Source organism: Palaemon carinicauda, chromosome 16, assembly GCF_036898095.1.
Source record: "Palaemon carinicauda isolate YSFRI2023 chromosome 16, ASM3689809v2, whole genome shotgun sequence".
In the NCBI taxonomy this organism is placed as follows: Eukaryota; Metazoa; Arthropoda; class Malacostraca; order Decapoda; family Palaemonidae; genus Palaemon; species Palaemon carinicauda.
Window position 1 is genome coordinate 17,102,626 of NC_090740.1, and position 24,000 is coordinate 17,126,625.

The 24,000-nt window shown below is 35.6% G+C and overlaps 1 protein-coding gene across 9 annotated transcripts in view; it reads right to left on the bottom strand.

Moving 5' to 3' along the window:
• Positions 1–24,000, bottom strand: part of LOC137655668 (1-phosphatidylinositol 4,5-bisphosphate phosphodiesterase delta-4-like) — a 277,338-nt gene that overhangs the window by 18,544 nt on the left and 234,794 nt on the right. For 8 of the 9 annotated variants that reach the window (XM_068389616.1, XM_068389620.1, XM_068389621.1 and 5 more), the window contains one exon: positions 13,941–14,030. The exons of the other annotated variant lie outside the window; for it this stretch is intronic. In XM_068389616.1, coding sequence (XP_068245717.1) covers positions 13,941–14,030 — 90 coding nt within the window. The remainder of the gene's footprint in view (positions 1–13,940; positions 14,031–24,000) is intronic. 9 annotated transcript variants of the gene reach the window in all.

Consider the following 24,000-nt stretch of genomic DNA (forward strand, 5'->3'; position numbering starts at 1 on the left):
ACACATGCCTCTAATAAAGTAATGAAAAATTCTAGCAATTAATGGCAAGGTGGGAGGCATCAGGGGTTCTTTGTTGTTCAGTTTTCTTTCGACTCAGCAATTGTAAGACAGCTTGAAGATTGTAATATGGTTTATTGTGAATTAAGTTTTCTTCCTCTGGATTTATTAGCATTAGCACTGCACACAGTATAAGCCTTATGAGGAGTGTGTTTGCTTAACTGTTCCTCTCAGGAAAAGTGTTTCAATTTAAAATGCTTTAAACTTGTTTTAGTTTTAGGGGAAATCCTAAGATGACTAGGAGAGTTGATTATAATGGAGTTGATGACGATATGAAACCAGCACAGTTCTCTAATACACGCTTAACTAGCCAAGTTTTATTAGCATGAGACTTAAAAGGTCTTAACTTACTTAGCTCCCATCGTTATTCTCAAAAGGCAAGTGAATCTTCCCTTGTTAGTAGCAAGCTTGACTTAGATGCCTGGTTGCTTACCGTTACTTAATTTGCATAGCTGGAACTAGCAGTAATAGCATTTCATTCAATAAGGGCTCTGAATGTTCACTGTGCCTTACAAAGTTGAGATCCTCTTGTAGAGCCTTGATTTCTTTAATCATTTTAGATCCCTCTGCTGCTAAACCTTTGCACTCCCACATTGCTAGTTGCTCTTTCAAAAATCAAGATTGTAAAGCACAGGAGTTGGTAGTCTGGAACCTTATATTCCTTTTCTAGCAAAACATAAATCCTTCTAATCGACCTCATTTTCACTTGTGGATGGCACTTCATATTATATGATTCTTTAAGCTTTTGAGATTTTACAGCTAAAGCTGATCGGTTGCATCATATATCAGATGGTTTTACCTGTTGTTTGCTTGAAAGTTCAGCCACTAGCTCATTGTGGAATAACATTTGCTGGGTAAATGTTATCACTAGTGATTTTATTACCATGGAGATTTAAACTATGGAGAAGACTTCAAGTTAATAGGAAGTTATTTCTATTCAATGAAAAAATAGTCAAGATAAATAACAAAAAATAAGTAAATCCCAAAATAAATAGATTGCAATTTCAGTAGATGTGCCATTGCAAGGGATATGTTAACATTATGTATAAGGGTAAGGGAGATGTGCATGAGTGTAGTAATTCAAGGGGTATTAGTTCGTTGAGTGTGGTTGGAAAAGTGTATTTTAGAGTACTGATTAATAGGATTAAGGATAAAACAGAGAATGCAATCTTAGAAGTACAGGGTGGTTTTAGAAGAGGTAGGGGTTGTATGAATCAGATTTTTACAGTTAGGCAGATATGCGAGAAATATTTAGCAAAAGGTAAGGAGGTGTAAGTTGCGTTTATGGATCTGGAGAAAGTGTATGATAGAGTTGATAGGGAAGCAATGTGGAATGTGATGAGGTTATATGGAGTTGGTGGAAGGTTGTTGCAAGCAGTGAAAAGTTTCTACAAAGGTAGTAAAGCATGTTTTAGGATAGGAAATGAAGTGAGTGATTGGTTTCCGGTGAGAGTGGGGCTGAGACAGGGATGTGTGATGTCGCCGTGGTTGTTTAACTTGTATGTTGATGGAGTGGTGAGAGAGGTGAATGCTCGAGTGCTTGGACGAGGATTGAAACTGGTAGACGAGAATGACCATGAATGGGAGGTAAATCAGTTGTTGTTTGCGGATGATACTGTACTGGTTGCAGACGCAGAAGAGAAGCTTGGCTGATTAGTGACAGAATTTGGAAGGGTGTGTGAGAGAAAGAAGTTGAGAATCAATGTGGATAAGAGTAAGGTTACGAGATGTACGAGAAGGGAAGGTGGTGCAAGGTTGAATGTCATGTTGAATGGAGAGTTACTTGAGGAGGTGGATCAGTTTATGTACTTGGGGTCTGTTGTTGCAGCAAATGGTGGAGTGGAAGCAGATGTACGTCAGGGAGTGAATGAAGGATGCAAAGTGTTGGGGGCAGTTAAGGGAGTAGTAAAAATAGAGGGGTGGGCATGAATGTAAAGAGAGTTCTGTATGAGAAAGTGATTGTACCAACTGTGATGTATGGATCATAGTTGTGGGGAATGAAAGTGACGGAAAGACAAATAGGATGTGTTTGAGATGAAGTGTCTAAAGAGTATGGCTGGTGTATCTCGAGTAGATAGGGTTAGGAATGAAGTGGTGAGGGTGAGAACGGGTGTAAGAAATGAGTTAGCAGCTAGAGTGGATATGAATGTGTTGAGGTGGTTTGGCCATGTTGAGAGAATGAAAAATGGCTGTCTGCTAAAGAAGGTGATGAATGCAAGAGTTGATGGGAGAAGTACAAGAGGAAGGCCAAGGTTTGGATGGATGGATGGAGTGAAGAAAGCTCTGGGTGATAGGAGGATTGATGCGAGAGAGGCAAGAGAGCGTGCTAGAAATAGGAATGAATGGCGAGCGATTGTGATGCAGTTCCGATAGGCCCTGCTGCTTCCTCCGGTGCCTTAGATGACCGCGGAGGTAGCAGCAGTAGGGGATTCAGCATTATGAAGCTTCATCTGTGATGGATAACGGGGGAGGGTGGGCTGTGGCACCCTAGCAGTACCAGCTGAACTCGGTTGAGTCCCTGGTCAGGCTGGGAGGAACGTAGAGAGGAGAGGTCCCCCCCCCCCTTTTTTTTCTTTTGTTTGATGTCGGCTAACCCCCCCCCCCCACCAAAAAAAAAAAAAAACTGGGGGAAGTGACTTGGTATATGTATGTAAATGTTATTCTTAAAAACTCCAGATGTTCAGGTTATCATTACTGCTCATTAATGTATAGCTTTAAATGCTGTTTATGGATAATAATGTAGGAAGTGATCTTGAAATACTTTCCTTTGTGGTTATTTCTAGTATTATACAAGTAGACAACTTACTAACGAGAAATATGTTATCTACTTTAAGTTCATGACAAATGGGATGAGATAGCTTTGTGTGAGTTTTCAAAAATAAAATATTTCTATGCTGTTTTTATTTTCCAAAACAAGGGGTTAGCCACACCCCAGGTTTGTGTATGCGACAGAAAAATAAGGTTTGTATTCCAGGTTTAAGCAGCGGGGTGAGAAGGATGCATTCACATGGAAACAGTGAAAGACTTATTTTTTATTGAGAGAGAGAGAGAGAGAGAGAGAGAGAGAGAGAGAGAGAGAGAGAGAGAGAGAGAGAGAGAGAGAGTGTGTGTGTGTGTGTGTGTACTGAACCTCTCCTCCAAACAGACAAGTAATGTCAAGAGGCTAGCAATCTAGTTTCAACTTTAAGATTGAAAAGGCAAAGGCTTAATGGCGTACCCATGCCGAGATATAATTTCCATCAACAGCCAAACTGACATAATACACCACTAAAGAGGTAGGCCTGTTACAAGTTAAGAAAACAGGCCAATATTTAAGTTTAAGGGTGAGTTGGCATTTAACCAGCTTCAAGAGAGAAGCACTATGATAATCACGCTAATATAGAGATAAGAAATTCTAATATCAAAATTTAATTATTTTTCACATTGCTTAAACATACTGTGTATTTAGAGCCTCTTAATAATTTTCATTGGTAACATTCTTTACCATATGGGTTTAGCATTGAATAGTTTGCAGGTGTTAGCAAGAAAGTTTTTGAGAATAAAAATTTGTTTTTCCTTAGTTTTACTACTATTACCTTTATATATTAGTATTGCTGTAAGGAATAGTATCATGTTATATCAGCACCATTACTGTACATACAGTAATGTAGGAGAGGTAAAAATGGAAGAGAATAGGCAGGGGAGCAAGAATGTCACAGTGCACACTGATCATAATACTGTAGTGCTAAAAAACAAAATTAATTTAAATATTTCAGTCTCGGTATGAGAATAACCAAAACCCCAAACATCAAGTATAACTTTACAAACATATATTCAATGAATCAAAGTTCACAATTTAGTTTTTATATCTGCCAAGACCTAATGCAGAAAAAGGATCACTATATTGCTTACTTTGCCTGCTAAGATTTGTGTAAATTTTCTGCAATGCTTGATATTTCATATGGACCGCTTTTCAACCTTACAAGGAACCCTTCGCTCTTGGCCAACCCCGAATCTGGCATGAGTGCATTAAAATACTGAAAACTGAGAGACAACCCTCTGCTTTTAGCCAAACCCAAATCTGGCATGAGTGCACTAAAACGCTGAAAACTCTGAGAAGAAACCCTTTGCTCTTAGCCAAGCCCAAATCTGGCATGAGTGCACTAAAACACTGAAAAACCATGAGGAGCAACCCTCTACTTTTAACCAAACCTGAATCTGGCACGAGTGCACTAAAACACTGAAAACTCTGAGAAACAACCCTCTGCTCTTAGCCAAGCCCAAATCTGGCATGTGTGCACTAAAAACACTGAAAACCCTGACAAGCAGCAACCCTTTTTTTCTTAGCCAAGCCTGAATCTGGCATGAGTGTACTAAAACACTGAAAACCTTGAGAAGCAACCCTTTGCTCTTAGCCAAGCCTGACTCAGCCATGAGTGCACTAAAACACTGAAAAATCCTGAGGAGAAATCCTTTGCTCTTAGCCAAGCCTGACTCAGCCATGAGTGCACTAAAACACTGAAAAATCCTGAGGAGAAATCCTTTGCTCTTAGCCAAGCCCGAATCTGGCAAGAGTGCACTAAAAAACTGAAAACTCTGAGAAGAAACCCTTTGCTCTTAGCCAAGTCCAAATCTGGCATGAGTGCACTAAAACACTGAAAAATCCTGAGGAGCAACCCTCTACTTTTAACCAAACCTGAATCTGGCATGCGTGCACTAAAAACACTGAAAACTCTGAGAAGCAACCCTTTGTTCTTAGCCAAGCCAGAATCTGGCATGAGTGCACTAAAACAATGGAAAATCCTGAGGAGTAACCCTCTGCTCTTAGCCAAGCCCATACCTGGCATGCATGCACTAAAACAGTGAAAATTCTGAGAAGCAACCCTTTGCTCTTTGCAAACCCTGAATCTGTTATGAGTGCATTAAAACACTGAAAATTCCTAAGGAGCAACCCTCTGCTTTTAGCCAAGCCTGAATCAGGAATGAGTGCATTAAAACACTGAAAATTCCTAAGGAGCAACCCTCTGCTTTTAGCAAAACCGGAATCTGGCATCAGTGCATTAAAATACTGCAAACTCTGAGAAGCAACCCTCTGCTCTTAGCCCAGCCTGAATTTGGCATAAATGCACTAAAACACTGAAAAATCTTGAAGAGTAATCCTATACTCTTAGCCTAGCCTGAAGGCATGCGTGCTATAAAACTGAAGTAGGACTATTGACTTTTAGAGCTTATGGACACTCACTGCAAATAAATATTCATTAAAGAACCAGCTCAAGGCATAACAGATACTAACAAGTGACAGAGGAGCATAACCACTGGCACTTTATCCATTTTGAACACATGCATTTCACTCACATTAGTTATGTACCTTGTTCATAAATAAAATAATGAACATTTAGTATTATTTCCAGAATATGTCAATATAATTTAAAAGCAATATAAAACAGAGAAACTTACTTTCTTGTTCAAATACCCAGAGAGCTAAATAACAAGATAAATATTTACATCTGAGACTAATGTGGTACATTATTTCTAGAACTACTGTTCTACAAAAATAGCAGTAATATTAGTAACTCCTAATAGACAAAGATATAACTCCAAATAGACAAAGATAGCCTCTAGAACTCTACAACTTCAGAAATCCTTAGATTATTAATACACACTATCATAAATACCAAATATTATGGTTTGGAGAACAAATCACTCACAGTGCTCAACTAGATTATTTAATAGCTACGTGTTAGAGTAACAAAGCGTAAAACAATGCATGCAACCAAGCAGGATGCAATTTTGTTTCTAAAAGAAAACCTTCTATCAATAATTCGCCTCAAGCAGTTTTAAACAAAGAGCTGATTATTACAATAATAGTTGAACAGCTTAAGCAAACAAAGCCATGTGACCTCTTAATAGTGGATCTCAGATCGTAATCAGAAAATTCTGCAAATTTATTGTATGTAACTAATTTCAACATTATTCAACTACTGTAATTTCTTATGATGATGATATAGACTAACCCCTATTATTCAGTGCAGTATATGGTAAGTTTTTAGTTTTTTAGTTTTTTTTGCCTCCTGTTTCTCTGTTTTTCACAATTTTTTTCTCAGGATTATTGAGCGGATCATGTGTTGTGGATGACTTCCCTACATTTTTCCTTGTTGTTGAGAAACCAGAGGGGTATTGGTTTGGCAACTGCAGGTGCTCTTGTAAGGAAAGTAGAAAGAATAGACCGGACCTGTTAGGAACATTCCTGGTGTGTTTTGTCAATATCATAAGTTTTTGTCTTGGGATATAAAGGAATTGGTGCACTATGTACAGACACTCATATTGGTCCTTATTAATAGTTGCCAATTCTGCTAAGCATTATAGGTATACAATATAATGAAGGAGAATGTAAAACAGGCGATGGATTGAATGTGATACTTGCATAGATAATACTTAATGCTGTGAACACTGATGTTTTGTGAGATATTTCATATATAATTATAGTCATAAAAATGTGTAATTATTATTTCTACAAAGAATGAAACAATCTTGTGGTATTATGACAAAAATACAGTATCATCATGATATGATACATGTTATATTTCTTTTTTTGTAAGGTGTCAGCATTTGTTTATACTGTAGTAATGTGTGAAATTTAATATCTAAGATTATTGGGTTGAAGATTGGTGACATTAATTAGCTTCATTGATTTGGTTAGATAAGTTTTTTATCAAGTTAATTTTGTGAAGAATTTTCTTCACTCTCGACAGTTTAATTTCATGTAGACTTGTTATTTTTCGTGATGTCACGGCAGAGAAAATGTGTGATGATTCTTCCTTAAGGGAGTATCTCAAGATAAATAACTTTGTATTCATTATTTACACCTCAAGTATTTGTGTACTTTAATTTTCTCTCTACTACAACTCAAGTCTGCTAGTCTAGGAGATATATTTTTCCACACATGTAGGCTTGATTTGCTAATTACTGTACCTTTTAGTTTAATTTTTTATTTTGTATGGCAGATGTTTAGGGTTAGGATTATCTATGGTCCCCTGGAGGTGCAAGATTGCTCCTTGTATTCTGAATAAGAGTACTACTTAAAACTCACAAGCCACAAGTCTTTCAAGCATGTCCTAAACTAGAGATGGCATCTCAAGACCACTGGCCTATGCATCGAGGTGTGCTGTTGTTGGGGAGAAGGAAGTCGGAAGTTGGCGACCTGAACTAGACCTCACAAGTTCCAGGCCGCTCTACTATTAGGTGGGTCAACTGCCTACCGTGAGTCAACTTCGTGCTCCTACTTGCTACCATTTTCCTGTACTTCGTGCTCCCACTTGCTACCATTTGCCTGTACTTCGTGCTCCCACTTGCTACCATTTGCCTGTTCCCTTGTACATCGATGGATCCAGATTCCAGGGAGGGCAAGGAAATCTAGAAGCCTTGAGAGGTTGAAATATTGAGGAGACAGCAGCAATACCCGTAGGAATATCTTTACTTATACTGTATTTTTAACGTTTAAAACGCTTCCAGAAGACTAATATTACTATCAGATCAAGGCTAGGGGAGAGTTGGAAGGGGCCATTGACTCCACTAAACAACTGCAGTAGGCCTAGTGAGATGGAACTCTAAAGACTGCCATTCTCTGGACACGGACACCCAGGATCAAGAATCTTGTTTGTTCAATTAATGGCCATTCCCTCTTTATACTGTATAAGTTTTCATTTGGCTCTAATTAAAGTTTACGTAACGCATTGGCATTACATTGTTCGGTCTGTGTACATGTAATTTAACTTGTTTTATTTGTTGATAATTGTCTCAGGTCACTGACCATGTTTTTGGACTTCACAGTAGCCTACTGCATAGGTTTTTTACTATAAGATTTTGATTTTATTTCATTTGAGGTTTAATCCCACGTGTTCATTCAGTCTATTTTCAATGTTTTGTGTCGTAAATTGTAGTTATTTCATTTATTAATTTTGCCATTTGAATAAGTCATTATAGAGTTTCTCTGGTTTTCCTCTTTACTGTAACAAAGAAATTAGAATATATTGCAGACATTGGTATCTTCAACTCATTTATTTGAAGATTCTGCCTTAAGCAAACCAATAATTTAGTCCGGGATATTTGTACCCAAAATGTTGGAGAGTAACCTACTGTAGGTATAGGTAAGTTGGTATAAGATAGTGTACGTTTCTTTAACTTAAGTACTTTGACGGTGAAGATCCCCATTCAATTTTACATATATACATCACTGCTCCTATCCATTGCCTGTGTCTATATTACTGTAAATGCCGATGCAGCATCTCACTGGGGTTACTAGGATGGATTCGAAATAGAGCATAAGAGTGTACATGGCTTTAGAATGACAAAACTAAGGTAGACCAGCAATTAATAACTTATTCACGTGTAGAGTTTTTAGATCTCTGGACAGAGAACACTTTCCTATTACATTACAGTGAAGGTTCGTGAACTGCATCACCAAAGTTATTGCCAGTGTCCAGTGCCCTTGAATGTAAGCACTCCTATCCTCCCCTGCTGATCTTTGCTGCTAGTTGCCGGGAGACTTACCCGGACCAGTGCAAAGGGGTTAATTACTGCACTGTAATTGTTCAGTGGCTACTTTCCTTTTGGAAAGAGTAGCAGACACTCTTTTGCTATGGTAAGCAGCTCTTCTGGGAGAACACTCCAAAACCAAACCATTGCTCTCTTTCTTGGGTAGTGCCATAACCTCTGTACCATGGTCTTCCACTGTCTTGGGGTAGCGCTCTCTTGCTTGAGGGTACACTCGGGCATACCATTCTATCTTATTTCTACTCTTCAATTTTTTTGAAGTTTTTATAATTTATATGTGTAAGATCTATTTTAAGGATGTTACTCTTATGAAAATATTTAAATTGCGTATTACTTCTTGTGTCTTTTATTTATTTCCTTTTCTCACTAGGCTATATTTTCCTGTTGGAGCCCTTGGGCTTATAGCATCCTGCTTTTCCAACTAAGTATGTAGTTTAGCTAGTAATAATAATGATAATAATTGTATGTATGTGTGTAGATAGTTGAATAAAGTATAAAATAAATAGGTGTACTTGATTCTAGTCCATAATACCCCAAACCCACAACATATTTTGGCACACAATGCAGGATTCTGCTCATTAAAGCATTACTCATTGGAGTATTATAGTCAATACGCTGTAGAGTCATTTAGACAAGATAAAATTGTGAGGGAAGTAAGATTTATTTGGAAGTGTGAAGGAAATAGTGCTGCACGACAAATAGTACTGAAGATTTTGAGAGATGAACCAAGGAGTTAAGAATGTAAAAATAAAAAAGATTGAGGAAGGAAAATTAAGATTGTTTTCGGATATATAAATAAGTTGCTTATATACGTAGTTCTTTTTGGGTAACATACATAAATTGTTATCTAATTCAAAGTAAAGCTGGTAATTCAAGTTCCTGCCCGGTGTTAAACCTTCTATACCAGATATGCAGTATCAATATAGTGTTGTATTACAATCTGTAACATGCCCCTTGAAGATATCAGTAAGAAATTCAGAAGTTATTATAACAATACCTTAATGAATTCTCTTAATATTTTGGACATACAGTATGTAGGACTAAAAGATATATGTGTGATTAGAATAATTGAAGGTTTGGGTTCAAATAATGATTAATATATTTATCGGATTCTCTTACATTGTCGGTAATTAATACAAGGTTAAGTCCAGATTATTGGACATATGTAATCATCTTGAAGGTGAGGATTCAAATAATGATTAATCTATTTGAAGATTCTTTAATGTTACCATTCAACTAAACAAGGTTAGATAAAAATGATTAGATTCTTTACTGTTACTAGTTATCTAAAAGAGGTTAAGTTCAGTTTATTAGACATGTTATAGCAGTCGTAGTCTTTCATGTTTTGTAAAATGTGAAATTTTCAATATCTTTGCTTGTTCCCATAATTCTGTCTTCTTTTGTAGGAATGATGAATGGAGGAGGATGGTGGCCTATGTGACTTTCCTTCCATTTGCATCTTTGAGCCCAAAGCAGGTTACCCAGCATTTGTCTTGGGGGCGGGTTGCCAAAGAATAGATACTCAAAATATAACAGGAAGTTTTATTTTTGTATCTGTCAGGATAGAAGAGTAATGTAATGTGGACAGACCTTTATTGGCTCTTCTAATTGTGTAATCCATGCCACTGATGTTAATAAGCCTCTTGAAATTATTAAAGTAAAGCAGCTAGTAAAAATAGAAAGTTGAATTCAAGGGATAATGAAATATTGAGAACATTTTCTAAAAAATACAGGCATGAGGACCATGGAAAACACCTATGAGTCATAGGCTATAACATACTTAAAAAGTTTTACTGTACTTGCACGGGTATTATTCAGACCTTGACTATTGTAATGTTTAGTTGAGAAAACAACATTGTGTTGTGTTCTTTCTTTCAAGATTTATATGGCGCCTTATTTACCAATGGTATAAGACTTTCTTCAAGGAGTGAAAACCATCAAGTGGTATCATATAATTAACATTTTGTGACTAGGAAATCATACACTCGAGATGTCAGCCAAGAGGTGGTGTTCAATTAATGAGAAGTTCATCTAATGATGGGTTTGTAGGGACCTGACCCCATTGTTAAGTGAGTAGTACCTGTATAAACTATGAAATGAGACTTTTTTTTCAACCAGTTCAACAAGCTTGAACTAAAGTTCCACCAATTCAATTGCCAGAATAGGAAGATCATTCCACAATCTTGTCACAGCTGGAATAAAACTTCCAAAATAATATGTAGTTTTGAACCTTATGATGGAGAACATAAGGCTGTTAGAATTCCCCACATGCCTAGTAATACATACAGCTTAGTACACTATGGAAAGATCTGAATGCAAAGAACAGTCAGAATTAGGAAAAATCTTATGGAACATGCGTAAAGAACTAACTAAATGACAGTCCCAGAGATTAATATCTAAATCAGGAATAAGGAATTTAATAGACACCAAGTTCTTGTCCAACAAATTAAGATGAAAATCAGTACCTGAAGACCAAACAAAAATTCTCAAAACATGGTAGAATGAAAAAATTGAACAAAATTTCATCTGAATAAATCGATTACTGAAAATCTTTCTCAATATGAAAATTTTTGGTGCAATAGAAGAAACAGATCTGATGTGTTTTTCAAAAATAAATTTGCCATCAAGAATCATACCTAGAATTATAAAGTGAGTTTTATATAGTTAAAGATACATTCTCGAAGCAAAAATCTGGATGTTGAGGAGTCTTGACCTACTTGGAATTATACTTTGTTCAACTTTATGCCCGATAATTTTCATCATCCACTAATTTGGCTAGATCTTCATTAAAAGATTTGGCACCCAAAGTTAGCATTCAGGAGATGGAATTAATGCAGAGTAGCATCATCTGCATATGCAAAAAGCTTTACTACTTAACTGGATCTTTAACTGCTTTCTTATTTTAGCAAAACTTTAATCATATACGTATATGCATATCAAAGTACCAGCTGGATATTACTCAATTTTTACAGCTCAATCTTATTCACTTATCATTAGACAAATATAAAAGCTCATATTTACTCTGAAAATATTGCATTCTAACCTAAACGCAATTCACAAGTTTTGAGTACTTGCCCGCCCCTTTATCTTTGGTAAATATTTAAAACGATCTCCAAAAAGAGGTTGCATGACCACCAAAAAATTTCACAATGCACATCACAATGAAAAGAATACAGGCCTTTGCAGATATTATGACAAAACAACAAAATACATTGAAGTTCAAAGAAATTCACAATCCAATGTTAATAAGAGAACATAAACTATATACAAAGAGGCGGCTCAAATCAGCACAAAACTATTATAGAGGAAAATCATTCAAATTAAAAATATAAATGTGTAGAGAAATTCGTCAAAATGCATTACATTCCTTTGATATAAAAATAAGATTAAAAACAAAAGAGGTAAAATAATATTTTTTCATATATACAAATTTCTTATCTTACCCAAGCCTCAGAATTAACAATGCAACTGCTTAGCCAAAACTTTTATTCATTCTTGAAAAAAAAAGCCGAGACAATCTTCCAGAACATAACCGAATCCTAAATATTCATGTTTTTATATAAAGTGAAAACAATTTGCTGTATCTAATTTATGCTGGGTCACTATTGCATTTGTCAATTTACCTCTGTGTACTTTAATGCATTTTAGAATTATTTTTGACAATTTGTTTATGCTACTTTACTTATAATCTAATTGTTTTGGTATTCTTTCTGTCTTTGTATTCTGTTTTATACCTCTACTCTACTTTCATTATATGATATCTTCATATTTTTTGTATATTTCACAATCTATACAGAAGAAAATATACTTCAAATATGCTAACTAGTCTGCTTAAACCTATGCACTGAAACTTCTGTAAAATCATTATTCATCCTATTCCCCTTACAAAAATTTTAAACAAAACATGATTTTAAATAAAAGTGGGTATTCAGTCACTTGGGAGACAACCTCGACTCTTATCTTCTTTCCCACCGTTATCCCTGCATTGAGGGGTCAGTTTCCTGATACAACCTCTCCAATGTCTTCTATCAAAGGCATCCTTTTCCACCAAAAACCTCTTCTCTCCATATCATCCTTCACCTTATCTCTCCATATAATTCTCTGCCTTCCTCTCAATCATCTCCCTCTAACAGGTTCCTCCTAAGCCTGCCTGGCTCCCAATCCATCCTCACATGTGCCAACACCATCTCAGTTGCGACACTCTTATTACCTCTGTAATTTTCACTATGCCTGCCATTTTTCTTATATCATTTCCCAATCTTTCATGCAGTGATATTCCTATAATCCAGCTCAGCATTCTCATCTCTGTTCTCTCAAGCTTTGCTTCCTCTTTTTGTCTTAAGAGCTCATATTTCTGATCCATACATTAACACTGATCTTCTTACTGTGGTATAGATCTTGTCTTTAGCTTGATTGGTATTTTCTTATCACATACCACTCCCACTAACTCCCTCCACTTTCCCCAAGCTGTTTCTATCCTATTATCAACTTCAGCCACACATCCTCCCTCCTAGCTTAGAAAAGAATTGTCCCACCTGTTTTATAACCAACCCTCTACTTTCATGCATAGCTATCCTGTCCCTACCTTCCTTACTGCTCACCTTAGCTTCAGTCTTATCCACATTTACTCTCAAACCACCTCTCTCCAAAGCTTCTTGCCACTCTACAACCTTTCTCTGTAAGTCTTCCTCATTTTTAGCAGTAATCACCCAATCATCTGCATATAGCAACTCCCAACTCATACAACTCTTTTATTTGTAGTATCTTCACTTAACACATCCATGAGCACCACACATAAAATGGGCTTAATGCTACCCCTAGTGTAATCCAAAACTAACTTCAACTCTTATACTTTTGGATAATTAACAACTAAATACCTGGCATTATGTTAAACAATGCTTCTGCACCATGGAGATATTAAAATCAACAAAAAAGGTAATGTGCAGTGTTTCAAAAGATTTATACCAGACGAAACAACAGACAAACATAACATTGATAACAAAAATTAGCTAATTGCAAAGATAAGTACCATATATGAAGAAAATATTTTGAAAACACAGAAGGTTCCCCTGGCAAAAAAGAAGAATGGCATAGACGCTTCTTTCAAGAATGAGTATTACTAAGCTAATATGTTGTTCTGCATATACTTTGGGATAAGTAAGGTAAGAGGTCTCTGCATTGTATGGACAAAAATTTGTATATATACATCTAATATTAAAACAAACATCGTCCCTTAAAACGTAAAACAGCAGCAAATCAACAGACCACACAAGAAGGAATTCCATATTCTTCCAAGCATGTCATCAAGACTTAATATTCACTACGAATATAAGATGGCCACATCACAATACCTGTGGCAAGGATTTCCTGCGTTTCTTTGTGGAAGAGTTCTTCCTCTTTAGGCTCTTGAAAGAGCGGTAGAAGGACAAGTTGAAGAAGTCCTACATCACGTGATAAAAGGTCAACAGCATTTACAGAAAAGATGAAAAGAGCTAGAAAGCTATTAGCTATTTGTTTAGAAAGGTCAAGAGCTAGTAAAGTGCTCCATTAGCAATATAATTCTTATTCTGTAGATAATACATGCCACAGATCATACACTCTTAACCAAAGTGCTAAAAATAAATACAATACAAAAAGCACATTACATAGCAATACCTAAAGTACAGTTCTCTTTTAACCAGGACTATAATTTTTCAAAAGAAGTTTGTTAACGTCTTCATACTTCAATTCTTAATAAATGCATTTGAATTCCAAGCAGTTATTAAAAAAATACTTTTCTACCTACAAAAAAAAAAAAATAGAACTAAATATTTCTGTTTGAACTTGAACCTGGTCACAAGGAAATGAATTTCAAGATGCAAAGCATTTCTATGACAGTTTGTTTACTAACACACTATTAGCACTTTGAGTCAAGAAAATAATAACATAGTATACCTCATAATAGTAGCATGCCAGCTAAAAGAACAAAAATCACATAAAATTCAGTGGTCAAACATTAGTGAAGCTACATTCTATTTTAAGTCCTGGAAACAAACATGATTTTCATGATCCTTCAAATTTCAATTCGCTAAAATCTCATAAATAACAATAGTCATTCCTCCTAACTTTACTTTCAAATTTCCCTTTTCCTTATAAGAGACAAAGCAACCCATGATACCATCCAACTGTAATACTTTTCGATTCCTCTATAAGAGTTATAGATACTCCAAGTATCATATTAGGTAAACACAAAACATACTATTTCTTACACACAGTTGCTAAAAGGTACCACAAAGATTTCAAAGTATATGAAGGTTCTCTCCTCGCGCATAATAATACAATTACTGCATCAAATAATATCTTTTGAACAGAATGATTTGGCTTTTTCATGATCTGGCATTATATAAAGAGTGTGTTATTAAATCTCAATTACTTACTATAACTATTTTTTATAACTTGCATACCCCAAATTTTTTAATCTAACTTATTCTAATTACTTTTTAAAATTGAAACTGGAACAATAGCCAATATCTCTGAAACACCTACAATAGAAATTATAACTTTAAATTGAAATATTTAGTCAAATATATTACTGCTTAATCTAAAACACTACCACTCAACTGCTAGTTGTAATATTTACATTACCAAACAGTTACTTTCAATTTATATCAAATTTTTCTAGTTTAGGAATACTTTTCTAGAGAAGAATAGTAAAAAAAAATTATACCATTTATCCAATATCTAGTTAGAATATTATATTATATTATAAAATTGTGCAAATACCTACACACTGACATTGATATTAGTATCTTCTTCACAGAGCAAAAAGCATTATTTTTATGAGCCTCCCTTGGAGTTCACATTGTTTCTCTCTAAAAACTGGTTAATTGTCAATGTCTCTTCCAAAACTAAAAAAAATTACAGTTTTCTTTTCTTGTAACCCTCTACTGTAGCATTGAAATCATAAGGTAGTGCATGGAAATACTACCAATTGGGTAACCATACCTTTTATCATTCAGTTCTCTCGTTGCCTCTCAGTTGAGCTAATGCTGTCAGAGTTGCCAAGGGGTTTATTACTAGGTAATAATGGTATTCATTCTCTTTGCTTCATGTGCCGGCAGCAAGTTTGTGATTTGAATAACCATTTTAAAAAAATGTAGTTCCCTCTTGGCTCCTCTTATAAAGGAATATCTTGTGTGTTAGAATCAATTCATAATAATTATTCAAGTCGTAAAAGGATACTATCATTTAATTTAGGGAATAAACCAGAGAAAAGTAGGTTATTTGACAATGATGAAAGGGAGGATGCAGGTTCCTTATCACCTATTACAAAGCTTGCAGGTTTTGATAGTAAAGTAATGAGCTTCATAGGGTTTTTCTGGTTTTGCTAGCATTGTACAATCACAGTAGGCCAGCAAGCCTTTGGACAATAGAGGGGATCCTACCCTTATCTGCTATAAATTACAGGCTAACTTCCATAATTGTGCTTAACAGTTTTGGTGTGCCAGTCAGTAAGGGTTCTGTTAGTACAATGCATTAGAGTCAATTGCCTCTTTACATGGTACAGTAGTAGGTTGGGCCAGGGCACCAGCCACCCACTGAAATACTACTAGTGTGTTATTAGATCCTTTGACTGGCCAGACAGCACTATATTGGATCCCTCTCTCTGGTTATAGCTCATTTTTCCTTTGCCTACACATACACCAAATAGTCTGGCCTATTCTTCCCACGTTATCCTCTGTCCTCATACACCTAACAACACATAGATTACTAAACATTTCTTCTTCACTTAAGGGGTTAATTACCATACTCTCATTGTTCAATGGCTACTTTCCTCTTGGTAAGAGTAGAAGAGACTATTCTAGGAGATGGACAATCCAAAACCAAACCACTGTTCTTTAGCCTTGGGTAGTACCATCACCTCTGTACCACAGCCTTCTACTATCCTGGGATAGAGTTTTCTTGCTTGAGGGTACACTCGGGCACACTGTTCGGTCATTTCTCTTCTTCCCATTTATTGTTAAGACCATATATCTCACAAAAGAATGCATTAACTTACAAAACATATCAACAACCCAATTTCAGTAAAGCACCTAAAGAAAGAAGCATTTAAATATATGAATTTGCATTTACTGGCTAAAGAAATATGTTCTCTTTGCAATGCAACTGGAAGTATAGTTGAAGTTTTCATCTTTTACAGAGCCTACAGTAAGGAATATTTTCATTCTTATAGAATAAAAGCTGGCAGATCACCGAAGATCTTAATCTCAAATTAGTTTTTTAACCTGTTTAGATAATCTAAAACTATTTTGAATGGGTCTCTATGGCAGCTGTAGTGTTTGAGAAGTTTGTTGTTAAAACGTATAGAGCAACTGTGCTTTCCCATGGGTGGGGTGGTCCTTAAGGTGCAGAAACTTTAATCATATACTTCTCCTATTTAGGGACTCATTTTAGATCGATAGGATTAATAATGTGCTTCTTTTGGTGACCTCCAGAACTTTTAAGTTATATTCCAAGATCCTTTTCACATTAGTCTTTTTTCGCCTTACGAATCGGAGCTGCTACTTCTCAAGAATCTGTTTCTATCACTCCAAAGGAGCATTTTCAAGCCAGCAGTGGACCTCTGGAGTTCCAGTCGCAGTGCAAACAAGACTCTTAGCTCTTATAGAAGATCCTAATGATGATCCTTCCCTAGAAGTCAAAGAAAGGGGAAGGTTTCCCCATTTTCATCAAGTTTGGGAAATCCTTCATCATGATCCTTGGGTCCTTCCCATGGTGTAGGAATGGTAGCTCATTCCTCTGCCATCAAACCCTTCCCTCTACTTTCTAACTTATAAAAAAAATTCAGTCAAAGGTCACCTTTTGAAATAGATTAAAAACCTTTGCGAGAAAAATGTAATAAGAGGAGGTTTTAGATCCATTCCCAGGGTTTTACAACAGGTTATTCCTTGAGCCCAAGGCATGAGGTGGGGTGTAGTTTTTCTCTCAATTCTAAACAGGAATACAGTTCTCACTAAGCTCTCCATGGAAACCCTTTGTATAATCTTGGGAAGCAATGAAGAAGAGAGATTTGATGTTTTCTATACACTTGACAGCCACTTACTTTCACATTCCTATTCATATGGATTCAATGACTATCCATCCGTTTGCGAACAAATCTAAGATTTACTACTTAAAACGCTTGTTTTAATTGCCCAACCATGCCTCAAATTTTCACCTTATATTCCTTAATTTTCCTCTATATTTCTAACTTCTCAAGAGTGTTTAGTTTTAACAATTTCAATCTGGATGAACTATATTTCAATTCATTTAGAGTAATGTACTGTTAAAATATTTCTAAGTAAAGATGAGTCTAACCAGTCAAATTGACTAATAATGCTTTACCTTTAGATTTTCTAAATCTTTCGTTCACTATAACAATGCCTTCTCAATGTGTGAGACAGCAATATGAATGCCAGGAGAAGGTTTACAGAAATATATAGAATAACAACTATAACATTACTTGTTTCTATACTCACCTGGCATTCATATAAATGTCACCCTCCTCACCCACCGAAGTGAAGCCAAGAATTGTTGAACTAAGATTTGAATTCAAGGCAAAGAAAAGAGCATGTTTATAAAAGTATTAGGTATTACCATGCACTACCATATTTTATTACTAAATAAAGTGGTACTATTACGAGAAAAGAATAAAGAAATTTTTTTAGTTTTAGGATGGATGTTGACAATTAACCAGCTTCGAGAGAGATGCGTTCGAATGCTAGGCAGGTATAAAAATAAATAATAGCCGGCTTCAAGAGAAAAGCATACAAACGCTAGGCAAGCATAGGAATTAGTAATGTTAATACAATCCTGCTTTTATGCACAGTAATTCTTCCTTTAAAAGCTGCTGTTATCACTGAAAGTGGTTTGAACTTCATTCACCTTACTATTAATAATTTTTCACAAAAAAAAAAAAAAAAAAAAAAATTTTGTTCTGAGGTCTCCAAGGACTTCCCTGTAAGAGGCTACAAGAGGGAATCCAATACAACATGAAATACCAAAGAAATATTGTCTTCCCTGTTTTAGGGCCAGTGTTTCAACGTGAAAAGAATACAGTACTCTGTACAGTATATATAAAGGAAACCCATAGGGTTCAGGCTCTATTGAACCCATCACAGCAACTCCAATGATGAAAGTCTCTCGCAATCGATGACATGTCATCACCCAGAACCAACACTAATACAAGACAAGATTACGTGGGCACTTTGTTTGCAACCAGCCACCATCTACCTTACTCAGAGTAAGACTCAAATATCCCCCTCCCAACACAAGTCTATAGAGGAGGAGGGTCTTCAAGACCACACAGCACCTCCTCACACAAAAAATGATACAATTAAAAATTTTATTTCTATACAGTACAGTACTCACCTGAAGTTCACATTGGTTCTTCCACAGAAGCTTAGTATAGTCAACCTTTACCAGTATAATTTTTAAATTTTCAACTTCTTCAATTTTCTTTTCTTCAATAAACACAAGCGCTTAGTAAAGGAAGGAGCATTCTACCGGAAAGTGGCAACTGGAGTGCTATTCTCTTTGTCTCCTCAGTTTAAGTTAAAATCATACCTATCTTTTTTACATCACATGGCAAGTGGGCATGTATATGACCATACACAAGTACAGTCGCCCTCAATATTTGTGGGTTCTACCTTTGCAAATTCTGCCATTCACGATACAATGAACCTTCTTCCCCCTTCTCTTTTTTAGCACTTGAAATCACCAGATTCCTTTGTTAAAGTAAGTTCAGTGAATCTTCTCTTAAAATAGTAACTCTGATCTTACCCTCCCTGTTGCCAACCTAACGTAACTCCTAGTTGATTCTAGTAGTTTTTTTCAGTAAAAGTTATCAAAGTTCACTGCACATTAGATTCAAAGTCTTTCACAGAACCTTGAATTCTTTCATTACCTTAGGTTTGTCAGCTGCAAAACCCTTGCATATCGCAATTCTAGTCTCTCTATTAGTCAACTAGAGGCCTTAGACCGAGTGGATAGTATGGATCCTAATATCCCTCCACTCGCTAAAGTAAGTGCTCCTAAATTAAGTTTTATTACACAGGTGGATGTTGTGGCATATCATACGATTCCCTTAAATCTTGTTGAGGTGAACACAGCTTCAGGTAAACTCAACCACTTGCATCCAGTTTCAATTGGCAGTGTGTTCCATTTGCTTGTAAGCTCAGCCTCTACCTCATCACAGGTTAATTAAAATTGGATTAATGTAGGCATTACTACACAAACAAATCAAGCCCATGTAGGATCATCCACATTTATCCCAGTAGTAAACAACCTGGAAAATCTACTGATTATCCTCAAGTTCAACCTACAATAAACGAAGATGAACAGAAAGAAAATTGGAGGCAACCTTGAAAGTTAAGAATTATCTTATTTACAAACTTTATGTAACCTTATTGCTGACAAACAGCTAAATAAATTGAGTAAGGTAAGTTTGGTAGCTTTTTATTTTTTCAAATCTGCGGACGTAGATTTTTACAAGACGGGTTATATCCCTCAGCTATCAATTTCATGGTGGCTAGAACCAATATATTCTTGCCACTGATTCAGAAAAACGCTAGCAATTCCATTTTCTGTTTAGGCCTTGAGCCTTCTATAATGTACAAACATACAGTGCTGTCTTGCATAAGACTCGTTTATTGCCTAATACTGTATTGTCTTTCCAGTCTTGACTTGATCATTACACCTCAAACTAAAACCTTTACATAAATGCTTTGCAAGTTGGTTATCTAAAGAGATGATGTTTGGGAGTAATAGTGCAAGGAGTGTTCTTGAATCATTTTACTTGGCAGCTTTTCCAAGTGTTTATTGAGTTCTAATTGGGTTCCATGCTGGATGTTAGCTTTCTTGAATAGGAAAGCACTGTGTTTTAAATAGACATATCCTCCTTCCAGATTGTGATAAGTGTTTATTGTGTTTTGCATTATCCTCACTACTGAATTTGTTACCGAATTTTTAAATATTATTGTGATAAGTACAACGTTGTACACAGAAAAACTGACATTACTTTTCATAACGGCCAAAAAAGCAAGACAAGTTAATTATAAATAGAAGGATTAATTGTCTTTTCCGGAGTGGATAATGATAAGACTTGTCAACACTCCCTTACCTGTAAAGTTAGTGATGACTAAAAAATTTTGGTTCAAATTCCTTCTTATTCTAAGGAGGTTTGTAAACCATCACTTGTGGGAGACAAGATTGACTTCCCTGCACAATTTATTACAATGGCTTGACTTCCTTAGTTGGGTCTAGTGGTCTTTTAGTAAAAGTTCTCAATGTTCACTGTGGCTTACAGAGTAGAGTTCATCTCATATAATCTAAAATTCTTTAACTGCTGTACTGTACTTTAGATAATTCCCCAGCTAAACCCTTGCTGTTCCTTTTCCATAGTAGATCTTTCAGGATTCTAGATTATGAGGCAGAAGCTCTCCATTATTCTAAATACCTTTAATAAAAAATCTTAAGTCCTGTATTTCAAACTGTATTATGATATGATTTATTAAAAGTAATTCACCAGATCGGGTTTGTAAATCAACCATGGAATATTGCTTTTAACTAAATTTATCCTCTCTCTTTCCTTCACTGGTAGAATGCGTGGGGAGTCAGCAATATAAACATCAGGGAGGTTCATAGAAATAAAACAATAAGAATTTGCATAAAAAAATTTCTTATTCCTATGCTCACTTGATATTCACATGCACGCCCACCCTCCTTCTCACTGTCTTGTGGTGTCAAGAGGATAAGAGATAATTTTCACTTTGTAACTGAAGGTACAAGGAGAAAGTCGCGTTGGTTACCACTTACCACTAAAATGTTTCTTCCTTTATTAAGGGTGGGTTTATACATGGGAAAGAAATTGGGAAAATTTTGAAATCTTTAAATTTTACATGTAAAGGTTGATTAAACTGAACTTCTGGAGAAGAGGCAATATAAAGATCACTCAAGTAAAGAAATAAATTTCTATTATCATTATTAAAATTCTGTGGCTCAAGAAAGCTAATGGGTAGGAAAAGAAATTGAATATCTCCAGCATAGTTCAAACCGGGATCAAGCTACAGAGGGGAACACTTCATGCTAGGACTTTCTCTCCTCACATAAACAAACCTTGGGGGAGGGGAGGGATCATCTCCGCTCCAATCATGTTCGTCATTCACAAACAACCTAACCTAACCTAACATGTTCCTCCCAACCCCTCCTCACTCCCTACCCACCATCCATCCTCAACATAAGCCCACACCATCTCGTTTGTGACACATTACCTCTGTAGCCTTTACTATGCCTCCCATTCTTTTTATTTATTTCATAATTTTCCAATCTTTCAAGCAGTGATATTCCCTTAATCCACCTCGGCATTTTCATCTCTGTTCTCTCAAGTCTTGCTTCCTCTTTTTATCTTAAGAGCCCACATTTCAAATCCACACTGGTCTTATTACTGTGGTATAGATCTTAACTCGTAGCTTTATTGGCATTTTCTCATCACATACCAATCCTGTTACCTCCCTTCAATTCCTCCAGGCTACCTTAATCCTGTTAGTATTATCATTATTACTTGCTAAGCTACAACCCTAGTTAGAAAAGCAGGATGCTATAAGCCCAGGGGCCCCAGCAGGGAAAATAGCTCAGTGAGGAAAGGAAACAAGGAAAAAATAAACATTTTTTAAAAGAGTAACATTAAAATAAATATATCGTATATAAACTATAAAAATTTATAAGTTCTAAACCTCACATCCTCCCTCCTATCTTATAATAGATCCCAAGTACCTAAATTGAGAGAGGATACCTTTGTTAGAAGACATTGGAGAGGGGCCATCAGGAAACTGACCCCCTTAATGTAGGGATAATAGTGGGTAAGATCTACAATTAGAAAAGCTAACATTTAATATGAAAGGATAAAAATTCAAGAGGTGATAAGATACAAAAACTCTAACACCTCCAAGCTGTCATGAAAGCTGGGGGTGAATGTTATACTCCGTAGAGAAACCAATCAAATAAACAATAAAAAATAAAGAGAGAGAGAGAGAGAGAGCTATCTTGAACAGTAAAATAACTCCTATATTACATTAACACTAGTGCTAAAACGGGTGGATAACTAAATCAGAACTTGATTCTTGTTACTTAACATAGCTTAGATGCAGAACATTGCCATTGACATAGGTCGGTAATAGCATGTGCATAGTCGCATGATTACACAGAAGATGGTGGCTGGTCGCAAACAAAGTGCCCAAGTAGTATTGTCTCTAGTACTAGTACTGGTTCTAGGTGATGTGTGACCAGTTGCCAGATGACACATCAGCATTAGAGGTGCTGTGATGGGTTTAAGGTTTAATAGACCTGTGGGTCCTCCGTAATACAGAGAGTATGTGCTTTGCACATTGAAATACTGGCTCTAGTGCTGGGGAGACAATATTCATTTTCCATTTTATGTCGTACTTGATTCTTTGTTCTAGCCTTTTACAGAAAAGTCCTTGGAGACCACAAAGGAAATCAACTCCCCAAAAAACTACCTAATAACAAATAATGTACAGTATATGCTTTACACTCATATCTTTGGTTATGAAAAAAATTGATTAATATTAGGTAAATAATCATAAAAATGTAATAAATCAACTGTGAAAACCTTTTGCAATAAACAAATAGGAAACAGTAAAATATATAAATTCCCACTGAAGTAGTTTACCATGATATATTGTAATAAGATAAAAAATCTTAAATCACTTCATTTGTAATTACTGTTAAATAGCTATGACCTGCTATTCAATTAAATAAAAAAGGGGTTTACCTTTTATCCAAAGAAAATCAATCCAACCACATAAATACGTATATAGTTTCTAAAATTTAGTGAGAAAAAAACATGGATTTTTCAAAACTTGATTCGTTATGGTAAAATTCAATAAAAAAATCGCAGACTATCAAACATACCTACTAACTCAATGATGTTTCTAAAATCATATGAGAAAACCCACTAGAGATCTATAGCAATCAATCCTATCAGGTAGCTAAAACTATGACATAATAAAAATAGTAACACTCAACACAACAGATTAATTCACACAATTACAAAACCCATGTAAAGGTAATTCATATGATAGGAAGTTTAAACAAGAAAAGGGTTAAGTCCATTGAATGTATATCTAAAAGTATATTTCCCTATTTTTTTCACTAAATCATGTCAAGGACAAATCACAAGCCTTCCTTCCCAAAACATAATATCAGGTACCAGTAATTTATTTCAATAGTTGGAAAAAAAAAACTCATCTACTATCAATTCTGAATGTGCTATATTGAATATCGTGATCCTTACTCCTCAACTACTGTGTTATTGAAGTAATAAACCAAGTAGAAAAAGTTAATAATTACTAAATTTTCTCACCCGATCCATAC